The sequence below is a fragment of the Equus caballus genome, chromosome 8 (assembly GCF_041296265.1).
Source record: "Equus caballus isolate H_3958 breed thoroughbred chromosome 8, TB-T2T, whole genome shotgun sequence".
NCBI lineage: Eukaryota > Metazoa > Chordata > Mammalia > Perissodactyla > Equidae > Equus > Equus caballus.
In genome coordinates, this window is record NC_091691.1 from 268,619 (window position 1) to 281,148 (window position 12,530).

General features: G+C 44.1%; 1 protein-coding gene across 11 annotated transcripts in view; it reads right to left on the reverse strand.

Annotated features, from left to right (window-relative positions):
• DGCR8 (DGCR8 microprocessor complex subunit) overlaps positions 1-12,530 on the reverse strand; it is a 36,792-nt gene that overhangs the window by 11,093 nt on the left and 13,169 nt on the right. For all 11 annotated transcript variants that reach the window (XR_011441265.1, XR_011441262.1, XR_011441264.1 and 8 more), the window contains one exon: positions 12,141-12,223. Coding sequence is in view for 7 of the 11 variants with exons in the window: in XM_070275145.1 (XP_070131246.1) it covers positions 12,141-12,223 (83 nt within the window). In the remaining 4 variants the exon portion in view is untranslated. The remainder of the gene's footprint in view (positions 1-12,140; positions 12,224-12,530) is intronic.

The following is a 12,530-nucleotide window of genomic DNA, read 5'->3' on the forward strand; positions in this document are numbered from 1 at the left end:
TGTTGGACCTGACTAAGCTGTAGACACTCAGCTGCTGTCAGAGAACTGGAGAACTGACACAGAAAGGCCCCTGATGTGTACAAGAGAATCTATTAACTGGGATTTCCAAGCCCAGCTGACACTGCCCACATGGCCCCTTCCCATGTGCCCTTCTCCACGTGGGGAAACCTCCTTTCTCAGGCTTGTTCTTGATGCAATTTCTGGAAAAATCCCTTGCTTTCTAGAAGAGCCCCAGGGTACATGGTGAGAACCTGTGTCCTACGAGTCTCCAGCGGGCAGCACCACCACCGTGTGCATCACCTTGCTGGCTGTGTGGGAGAGGGCGGAGCAACAATGCACATCAGCACGGGCTTGCCTGAGCAAGGCTGCCAGCAACCTGCAGTCTCTGTCACAGCAGACACTTCCGCAGAGGCCCTGATGTGAAAGGCTCCAGGGACAAGGCTACAGCCACAATGACCCCACAGATCAAGGACTGAGGGCAGGAGGAAAGATGGACAACAGAACGAGTGAGGACAAAGACCGCCAGCTGGTCACCAACAAGACCACGTGCCTGCAACAGAGAAGAGGCTCTGCGCAGCTGACTGCCAGGTCCCAGCACCAAAAGTGAGGCGGTGACAGGGCTGACAGCGTGGCCTGGGCACACTGCCCCACAGGTGTGTATCCCAGAGCATAGCCACATGTGAGGAGGCCACACTCAGGTGGTGGGACTGCAAAGGACAGCTGGGACAGGGCAGGGAAGGGCCTGTCATACCCAGTTGAGATATCAGTCTAGCAGGGAGCACAGGCTGCTTTGCAACACACACAGCCACCCAAGGCCGGAAGAGCACGGAGCACGCCCCGGTCCGTGTGCTGGCCGGAGGGAAAACTGGGTGGCCCCTGCCCAATGGGGCCAAACACAAACATAAGCTAAAGTAAGAATAAGCACAGAGACTTTCAGAGTGAATAAAAAATGGACTCAATTGTTTAGTCACTCAACAACCAATCAAGCAAGATGCTGTTATCTCGAAGCCTACAATACTAAACAGAGACTCTTTTGGAAGTTCCCTTGAAACCAAGCATTCCCAACCTTCACTCTACTAGCCCTGGAGAATTCCCAATGATCTCAACATGTCATAATTTCTCAAATCAATCTTAACTCACCTGAATTCTGTAAACTCTACCACAATAATATCCACAGGCAAGTGGGTCATAGATCCTACAAGCTAGGACAGGTGAGACGGCCCCCCCAATCTAGGGGTCACAGCAGAGCCTACTCAGATCAACTGGTGCACCAAAGCAAAGCCCCATCATCTTCCAGAAAGGCTGCTGCAGCCACACACCCCTGCCTGCCCTGGCCACAGCCGGCGCCCAGCGCCAAAACCACCATCATGCTTTCATGCGTCCCCACCCCGTATCAGAGGTCAGGAAGGACAGGGGATGAAACCTACACAGCCCAGGTACCATCAAGTGCAACGACCCATCCCAAGGGTCGGGCAGGCCAGGGACGGTGTAGGGAAGGCTCATCCAGTGCCTGAAAGCCTCCCTGCACACCGTCGCTCCACAGCCAGCTCGCGCAGAAATCAAGCTGATGACGCGACTGCTCCTGGAGGAGCCACTCCTTCTAGGCTGTGTCTGCTCTGAGTATGTGTGCCACTGATCTGGGGCCTGTACTTAACAATGAAGCACAGAAGACACTGCAAACTTGAATGTAAGTCAACAGTGCCATGGGTATTTTACCATATTTTATAATAATGTAAGTCCAAGAAGACTGGAAAAAAATTTTAAACGCATCTTGAAGCACTGCTGGAGCGGCAGAATAAGGACCTCCAAAGAAACAAGAACACTGACAATAACTGTCAAAATCAACTTTTTCAGAATTCTGGAAATTAAACAAAGACTATAACCTGAGGAGCATTTATTCAAGAAAAACAACAGAATCTTGCTAAGCACGAGCTTTGTGGCATTAGGAGACCCATTCCCATCTCCTCTTCCCAGCTCCGTGGCAGCCTTCAGAACCAGCAGCTTCACAGCCACTGAAGAAGGCAGAATGGCCCCAACACCTGAGCCACAGAACCGTCACGATCCGGCCTGTTTGGCAGCTCTTTAGAAAAGCTCTGTGGCAGGACTTGTCTGTATTTGACCCAACTCCAAGTTCACTCAGTTGAAAACAACCCAATTCCCCAGGAAACTGGTCAAAAATAATCAGTGGCAACTGTTTCATATCACAGTTGCCTGAGGCTGGGATACCAGTTGACAAGTCAAAAACTGCGAAAGGAGAGCTGGCCCTGATGGCCTAGTGGTTAAGGTTCAGCGTGCTCCACTTCAGCAGCAGGATCTGGTTCTCGGGCACAGAACCACTCCACTCATCTGTCAGTAGCCATGCTGTGGTGGCAGCTCACATAGAAGAACTAGGACTTACAACCAGAATATACAACTATGTACTGGGCCCTTGGGGAGAAAAAAAAAAAAAGAGGAAGATTGGCAACAGATGTTAGCTCAGAGTGAATCATTCCCAGCAAAAAAATAAAATAAAAGGAAATGCTGAAGAATGAGATGCCCATAGGGGTTTTAAAAAGCTCCAACATGTCTGGGGATCTAGATGGCCATGTGCCTGCCCAGGAAAGACACAAGAAGGCCCTAATCTCTCACTGCTGGTTGACCCAGAAGTTCTGTGCAAGTGGGAAGTAAAGACTAAGGCAGAGCTGTCAACTACTGGAGCCCCAAAACCCACCCAGAGCCCTGTGGCCAAAGCTGGGAGGCTTACCGGCTCAGGTCAGGACACTGCTGACCTGAACTTCACAATATTAGTCTAGGAAAGTCACTGTTACGGGTTAAATTGTGCCCCCCCCCCCGCCCCCCATTCCTATGTGGAAGTCCTAACACCCCCAGTACCTCAGAATGTGACCTTATTTGAAGACAGGCTCTTTACAGAGATATAATCAGGTTAAAATGAGGTCATTAGGGTGGGCTCTAATCCAATCTGACTGGTGTCCTTATAAAGAGGAAATCTGGAGACAAACACACACACAAGGAGAAAGCCATATAAACAGTAAGACAGTCATCTCCAAATCAAGGAGAAAGGCCTGGAAAAGACCCTTCCTGCAGAGCCCCCAGCAGGAGCCAACCCCGCTGACATCCTGACTTTAGATGTCTAGCCTCCAGAACTGTGAGGCACTAAATTTCTGTTGTTTAAGCTACCCAGTTTGTGATACTTTGTTACATCAGTCCTAACAAACTAACAAAGTCACTAAACAGAGAGCAACAACAGAAAATAGCAAAAACAGCAAATCTTGGGAAGGGGAGGAAATCTGATATCCACAGTTGCCACATTACATTATTTAAAATGTCCAAATTTCACCATAAAAGAGAGGCCAACCCGGTGGCACAGCAGTTAAGTTCGCACGTTCAGCTTTGGCATCCTGGGGTTCCTTGGTTTGGATCCTGGGTGCACACCTACACACCACTTGTCAAGCCATGCTGTGGCAGGCATCCCACATATAAAGTAGAGGAAGATGGGCATGGATATTAGCTCAGGGCCAGTCTTCCTCAGCAAAAAGAGGAGGACTGGCAGTGGATGTTAGCTCAGGGCTAATCTTCCCTAAAAGAATTAAAATAAAAAAATAAAATGTCCAAGTTTCACCAAAAAAGAAATTACAAGACATGAAAAGAAACTGAAATCAATAGGCCATACATGTGGGGGAAAACAGCAGTCAGTACAAACCATCCCTGAGGAAGATGGACTTATGAGAAAAAGACCTAACTCAGCTGTAATAAATATGCTCAAAGAACTAAAACACAACCCCATATCTCAAAAATTAAAGTATAAGAACGATATCTCACCAAATAATACCAATAAAGACAGAAGTTATGAAAAATTCACTAGAGAAGTTCAACAGCAGATTTGAGCAGTCAGAAGAAAGATCAGCAAACTTGAAGACAGGCCAAGTGAAAATATCCAGTCTGAGGAACGTAAAAAAGAAAAAGAATGGAAATAAAAAAAGAACAGAGCCTCAAAGATCTGTGGGGTACCATGAAGTGTACCAATTTACATATATCAGGAGTTCCAGAAAGAGAGGAGAGAAATAAAAGGGAAAAAAGAATATCTGAGGAAATAATGGCTGAAACTTCCTGAGGATGAAAAACATTAATCTACACATCCAAGAAGCTCAACAAACTCCAAAAATAATAAACCAAAGAAATCCACACCTAGACATCTCTGTCAAAGGCCAAAGACAAAGAGAGAATCTTGAAAGCAGTATGAAAAGCAATCCATCTAATGTGACCCTCAGTAATGTTAACAACTGACCTCTCATTCCTCAGAGGCCAGAAGGCAGGAGGATGACGTTTCCCACTATGCAGAAAAAGAATGTCAACCAAGAATTCTGTTTCCAGCAAAACTATGCTTCAAAAATGAAGGAGAAATTAAATTCCTAGGTAAACAAAAACTGAGAGAATCCATTGCTAGTAGACCTACCCCACCAGAAATGCCAAAGAGCCTTTAAGCTGAAATAAAAGTATGCTACAGACCTTAACTCAAACACATACGATGAACTAAAAGCACTGTAAAAGCTTAAGGTAACTGCATCAGTAAATAAAAGACAACAGAAATGCATTCTGCTTAAAACTCCTTTCTTCTCCTACCTGAGTTAAAATTAGACAGCTACAGAGAGCAATAAATATAAATCTATGTTGATGGACACACAACATATAAAGACGTAATTTGTGAAAACAGGATAAAGACGGAGGTAAACAGAACTCCAGGAGCAAAGTTTTTGTATGCAACTGAAATTAGTTGGTATTAATCCAAACTAGATTGTTTTCATTTAGATGTTACTGGAACTCCCTAGAACAACCACTGAGAAAATAACTAAAAAATATATATGAAAAGAAACAAGAGAGTTAAAATGGTACATTAGAAAGCATCTATTTAACACAAAGAAGGCAGTAAACCGAGTAACAGAGGGGAAAAAAAAGACAGAAAACAGAAAACTAATAGCATAATGACATACATAAATTTTACCTTATCAGATATTACATTAAATTTAAATTGGCTAAGCCCTCTGATCAAAAGGCAGAAAGTGACAGAATGATTAAAACAAAATCCAACTACATGCTATCCGTAAGTGACATAGTTTAGAGTCAAAAGCACAAATAGGTTAAAAGTAAAAGGATGGAAAGATTTATCATGCAAACAGTAGTTAAGGGAGAACAGGAGTGACTATATCAGACAAAACTGACTCAGATAAAAACTCTTACTGGAAAGATTTTATAATGACAAAAGGGTCCATCCATCAAGATGACAATAACTATTATAAACATTAAATAGAAACTACTTCTACTGTCGACACTTCTGACACCAAATGTGTGGGTTTTCTACCCCCAGCAGTTCTGACAATAACTGCCAGGAATTAGAGCTGACCCCACAGGAAGGGCTCAGTCCCACAAGACTGCTGCCACCACTTCAGATGCTAATCACAAGTCCAGGTTGTTACCCGCGCTTCTGACCAAGCAGCCATATATGTGAGGGTTCCCTCAACCCCATCCTCAGGTTCAGTAATTTGCTAGGATGGCTCACAGAACTCAGGAAAACAGTTTACTTACTAGACCACCAGTTTATTATAAAAGCATATAACTCAGGAACAGCCCAATGGAACAGATGCAGAAGGCCGAGTATAAGGGAGGGTGTGGAGCTCCCACGCCCAGAGCATGCTGTCTTCCTAGCCCTCCAGTGCTCCCCAACCCAGAAGCTCTCCAAAGCCCTTCTGTCAGGGCTGTTATGGAGGTTCCACTACATAGGCATGACTGATCGCATCATTGGCCAGCAGTGATAACTCCACCTCCAGTGCCTCTCCCCTCCCTGGGCATGGGGGAAGCGGGTGAACGGTGGGGCTGAAAGTTCCAACCCTCTAATTACATAGTAGGTTCCTCTTGCAATCAGCCCCCTTCCCATCCTAAGGGCTCCAAAAGTAACTCCATTAACACAAAGTCAGGGCTGGTTGAAAGGGGCATGTAAGAAGAAAAGAAGACTTCCATTCACCTTATGAACCTGGAGCTATTTCAAGAACTGGGGACAAAAACCAAATACTAATTCATTGTGTTACATTAGAAGCTCTGTGCCAGGAACCAAGGACAAAGACCAAATACGTATTTCCTGTTCTATCACAGTATCACAAACACATAGCACCTGACAACAGCATCCCCAAAACACACGACGCAAAAATGACAGATGAGGGGAGAAATAAACAATTTGGCAATAATATTTGGAAACTTCAATACCCACTCTCAATAACGGATAGAAGAACTAGGTCAGAGAACAACCAACATCACACACCAAGCAGACCTAACAGACGTGGTCCACACTACCCTGTAACAGCAGAATATATATTCTTTTGTGTTTGTTTGTTTGTTTTTCTTAGGAAGATGAGCCCTGAGCTAACTACTGCCAATCCCCCTCTTTTTTTTGCTGAGGAAAACTGGCCCTAAGTTAACATCCATGCCCATCTTCCTCTACTTTTTATACGTATGACGCCTACCACAGCATGGCTTTTGCCAAACGGTGCCATGTCCATTCCCGGGATCTGAACCAGCGAACCCCGGGCTGCCGAGAAGCGGAATGTGCAAACTTAACCACTGCGCCACTGAGCCGGCCCCAGAATATACATTCTTATGTGTACGTGGAACATTCTCCAGGACACACCATATGTTAGGTCATAAAACAAGCCTCAAGAAATTTAAAAGGGCTGATTGAAGTCATAGAAACTATGTTTTCAAACCACAATGGAATTAAATTAAAAATCAATAACTAAATGAAATTTTGGAAATTCAGAAATATATTAAAAGTAAACCTTCTCAAAATATCCAATGGTTCAAAGAAGAAATCACAAGGGAAATTAGAAAAATACTTTGAGATGAATGAAAACAAAAACACAACACACTAAAGATTGTGGGCTGCACAAAGTGGTTCTAGAAGAAAATGTACAGCTGTAAATTCCATATTTGAAAAGAAGATCTCAGATCAATACCCAAACCTTAAGACACTAAAAAAGAACAAACTAAACCCCAAGGCTGGCAGAATAAAGGAAATAATAAAGGCCAGAGCAGAAATAAATGAAATAGAGAATATAAAACCAATAGGAATAATCAACAAAACCAGAAGTTGGATCTTTGAAAAGATCAACATTGACAAAACTTTAGACTGACCAAGAGAAAAGAGAGATTCAAACTACTAAAATCAGGAATGAAAGCAGGGACACAGCAACCTTACCAAAATAAAAAGGATAAGGGAGTACTATGAACAAATGAATGCTAATGAATCAGATGACCTAGATCAAATGGAAAAATCCCCAGTGAGACAAAAAGTCCCAAAACTGGCTCAAGAAGGAACAGGAGATCTGAATATAGTCACGTGCCACACAGCAAGGTTTCAGTCAACAACAGACCACATATACAACAGGGATCACATACAATTAGTACCATACAACTGAGATGTATAGTCAGCTATACCATCAAGGTCTGTGTAAGTGCACACTGCGATATTTGGACAACAACGAAATAGCCTAAGGGCATGTTTCTCAGGATGTATCCTGGTCCTTAAGCAATGCATGGCTGTAGATGTATAACAAGTAAAAAGAATTAGTAATTAAATAACTTCAAATAAAGAAAAGTCTAAGTCCAGATGGTTCCAGTGGTGAATTCTATCAAGTATTTAATAAATTAATACTAATCTTTCACAAACTATCCCACACAATGGAAGAGGAAGGAACACTTTCTAACTCATTCTATGAAGCCAGTATCATCCCAATACCAACATCAGACAAAGATATCACAAGAAAAGAAAACTACAGACCAGTATCCCTTACAAATATATAGCTACAAAAGTCCTTAACAAAATACTAGCAAATGAAATCCAGCAACACATAAAAACAATTATATACCATGACCAAGTGGGATTATCCAGGAAGTCAAGGTTGGTTTAACATTCAAAAATCAATATATTACACCACCATATTAGTAAAATAAAAGACAAAACTCATACAATCATCTCAACAGAGGTAGGAAAAACATTTGACAAAATCCAACATCCAGATCACAAGTGACGTCAGCAACATGGCAGAGTGAGCAGTTCCCTTTGTCTCTCCCTTCGAACTACAACTAAATGAACATGCACTGATCAATGGAGGATACTTACACAGCACCTCAGGATGCTGAAGAGACCCACGCTGCTATACATTGGTGAATGGACTGCCCCAGGGGAGAGGGAGATGGGTGAGAACTTTGTGGCCCCCAGAAAGCCCAGTACCCACAAGCGACTGCTCTCCCAGCTGAAGCACTCATAGCACCACCGCAGCCCTGAGAGGGCGTGCGCCTCGGTGCGACTGTGGAAACAGGTGACAGCACCCCTGAGCCCCCTGTGATTGCTCTCTGGACCAGCAGGAAAACCCACAGTCCCACCGCAGCCCCAGGGAGGCTCAGATCCAGTAGGGAGGCCCTGCCCACCAAGCACAAAAGGCCAGTGCAACCTAGGAGCAGACACGGCGCAGCTGCAAGTCCGGGAAAACAAACCCCCAGCTGCCTGAAACGCCCATAGCTCTGCTGCAGCTCAGAAGGGGCAAGTGAGACCCAGCGGGACAGTGGGAGTGGGCAGTGACAACCCTGAGCCCCAGTGTGGTCGCTCCTAGGTCCAGTGGGAAAGTCCATGGTCCCTCCATGGCCCCAGAGAGCGACTCAGCCTCCATACCAGTGGGGACACCCTGCCCATCAAGCTCAAAGGCTGGTGCAACCTAGGACCAGATGCGAGCAGAGCTGCAAGTCTGGGCGAACAAGCTCCCAGTTGCCTCAAAAGCCCAGAACACCACTGCAGTCCCTGAGGGGGGAGCACATCAAGGCAGGGCTGTGGGGGCAGGTGGCAGCAACTCAGAGCCCCTGATTGTTCCCACAGTTGGTGGGGGACCTCACAGGGCCACTGCAATCCCAAGGAGTGTCCCAGGCCCAGTCAGGAACAGCTGACAGGGATCCTAGTGGGCACAGATTACACAGCTCCTGCCCCTTCCTCCCAGTAGCAAGTGGAAGCAGTAACCAAACTCTTATCTCCATGCAGAGAAACAAATCCAGCCGTCAAGCAGTATGAAAAAATATATTAAGTCTCCAGAACAGAAGGAAAATGACAAGTACCCAGAAAACAATCCTGAAGACACAGAAATCAATAACCTAAATGACAAAGAATTCAAAATAGGTATCATTAAAAAACTCAACGAGTTAAAAGAGAATGAAGAAAGACAACTCAATGAGTTCAGAAGCTACGTCACAAAAGAGCTTGAAACTATAAAGAACCACTGATCAGAAACGTTAGAAATGCCACTGGGCCAGCCCCTAGAACAACCTAACTTTTGTAGATTCTGCCTCAAAGATTCATTCCCACCGTGGATCTACTGTAAGGGGAGAGCTGATTTACTTCCAAATGAGAAACACAATGGATGAGATAAAGAAAAATTTGGACTCCCTGAACAGTAGGACTGATATTATGGAGGACAGAATTAGCAGTCTGGAGGACAGGAATATAGAAGTGCTTCAGATAGAGGAGGAGAGAGAATCAAGACTAAAAAGAAATGAAGAAACTCTCCGAGAAATATCCGACTCAATTAGGAAATGCAACATAAGGATTATAGGTATCCCAGAGGGAGAAGAGAATGCAGCAGAAAGCCTGTTCAAAGAAATAATAGCTGAGAACTTCCCAAATCCAGGGAGGGAGTTGGAAATCCATGAGGCAGAAGCCAAGAGATCTCCACACTTCATCAATGTAAAAAGACCAACTCCAAGGCATATAGTAGTAAAGCTGGCAAAAGTCAACAACAAACAGAAAATATTAAGGGCAGCAAGGCAGAAGAAAATAACCTACAAAGGAACCCCTATCAGGCTGCCAGCAGAAACCTTACAGGCTAGGAGAGAACGGAATGATGCAGTCAAAATTCTGAAAGACAAAATCTTTCAGCCAACAATATTCTATCCAGGGAAAATCTCCTTCAAATATGATGGAGAAATAAAAACTTTCCCAGATAGACAAAGGTTAAGGGAGTTCATTGCCACAAGACCCCTACCACAAGAAATCCTCAGGAAGGCCCTCATACCTGAAAAAAAAAGGAAAGGGGTTACAAAACCCCGAGCAAGGAGATAAGTAGAAAGACAAAATCAGAAAATTGCCACTCTCCATCAGAACAGGTTAGCAAATGCTTAAGCATAACATTAAAGATGAAGGGCAGGGAAACACCAAGAATAAATATAATCTTGTCATTTTAACCACAAACTCACAAGGTGAAATAAGATGTAGCCATAACAACTTAAAAGGGGAAGAGGAAAGGGATGGAACCAGCTTAGTCTAAGGAAATAAGAGGCCATCAGAAAATAGACTATCCATGACATTTTTTTATACAAACCACATGGTAACCACTAAACAAATTATCAGAACAGAGACACAAATGATAAATAAGGAGAAAACTAAGAAGACCAGCATAGAAAACTACCTAAGTGAATTGCTAGTCCAAAACACACGGGACAAGAAACAAAGGAAATGCAGGAGAACTGGAAAACGAGCAAAATCCAACATCCATTCCTGACAAAAACTCAGCAAACCAGGAGGAGGAGGAAACTTTCTCAATCTGATAAAACCCACAGCTAATACAGCATGCTAACTGAAAGAAGCCACAAAGGACCACACGTTGTACAATTTCATTGACATGAAATATCCAAAACTGGCAAATCCATAGAAACAGAAAGTAGATTAGTGGTTGCCAGGGGTGAGGGGCTGGGCAACCAGGAGAATTGGGAGTGACTGCTAACAGGTAGAAGGTTTCTTTTTGGAGTGATGAAAATATCCCAAGATTAGATTGTTGTGATGGTTGTTCCTCTGAATATACAAAAATCCACCGAACTGTACAATTTAAAAGGACAAAATTCATGGTATGTAAATTATATAACAATTAAGCTGCTATAAAGAAAGAATGGAGTCAAAGTTTGAGAAGCCCTTGCTACAAATAACACTGGAATCATATTTACCCAAAAAGGTTTAGAAATACTTTAAATGGTTCTTAATATAAATAACAATCTAACTTCTTTTTTCCTTTTAAGGAAGATTGGCTCAGTGCTAACATCTGTTGCCAATCTTCCTCTTTTTGCTTAAGGAAGATTGTCGCTGAGCTAACATCTGTGCCAATCTTCCTCTATTTTGTGTGGGACACTGCCACAGCGTGGCTTCATGAGCAGTGTGTAGGTCTGCACCCAGGATCCGAACCTGTGAATCCTAGGCCACCAAAGCGGAGCGCATGAACTTAACCACTATGCCACCGGGCCAGCCCCTAGAACAACCTAACTTTTGTAGATTCTGCCTCAAAGATTCATTCCCACCGTGGATCTACTGTAAGGGGAGAGCTGATTTACTTCCAAATACATTTATTTGCACCCACAACTTCTTACCTCCCACTGAAAGACGGAGGAGACAAAAATCTCTGACAAAAATGACATTTTTTCCCCTGCTCGCACAAAAACAAGAAGTTTCTTTTATGAAATATTGTGGGGGATCAGAATTGGCCACTCCAAAGTCTCTCTTTGGCTTGACTATTTTTAAGAACAGAAGACTCTGAAAGAAACTTTGACTTCCCTTGTAAGTGCCTAAAAGAATTCAAAATATAAGGGCCTGTTCCAGGAAGGAGCTAATACCATAAGAGAATTGTAATGTCACATAAAACGTGTCTCTCAGGTCACACTGTCCGTAATTTGGCCCATTTACATTTCCCTTTCCATAAGTGTTGCCTTCCTCCCCGTAGAAGTCCCAAACCACTTTACCCCCAACATTCTCCTTTGTCTTTAGCTGAAGATGACATTTAAGTTGGCACCTCGGCCATTTTGGCAAGTTATACAGTTTCTTGAGTTTCTCCCATGTTCTCACATTTTGGTGAGTTTCTCACAAAATGTTGAATTTCTCAAATTATTAAACTTGTTTGATTTCCTCCTGTTATTCTGTCTTGTGTCAATTTAATTTGCAGCCCAGCCAGAAGGACCCAGAGGGTAGAGGAATGTTGTTCCTCCCCTATAGTTAACAGAGTCCCCTGGGGCTGGGGTGATTAAATCCCTGTGCAGCCCGCACTAACAGGGCAGTGTCACACACTCACCTCGAGCTCTTCACTGTCTTTGGGCTTCTCCTCAGATGTCTGTTTAACAAAGTCAGGGATGAGGATTTCCAGCGTAGCTCGGGCTATGAAAAGAAAAACCCTGAGGGTAAGGGCTTGGGCCCAGCCTACTTCCTGACTCCTGAGTGAGCTGCACGCTGGCTCTTGTGCAGGGCCAGGGTCCCCACAGCTCAGAGGGGAGCAAGGGCCCTGGGAAGCAACAGCATTTTAGAGGCAAGGACAACAAAGCATGGAAGAAAGGACGTCCTGAGGAAAGGAGGCAGTGGGGCAAGCATCAGGCTGCGGGCAGCCTCACAAGCTTTCGCCCTGAGGCACTTGTAGCAGGTGAAGGAGGAAAGGAGATCCGCCGGTAGGAGGAATCACAGTGGTGGC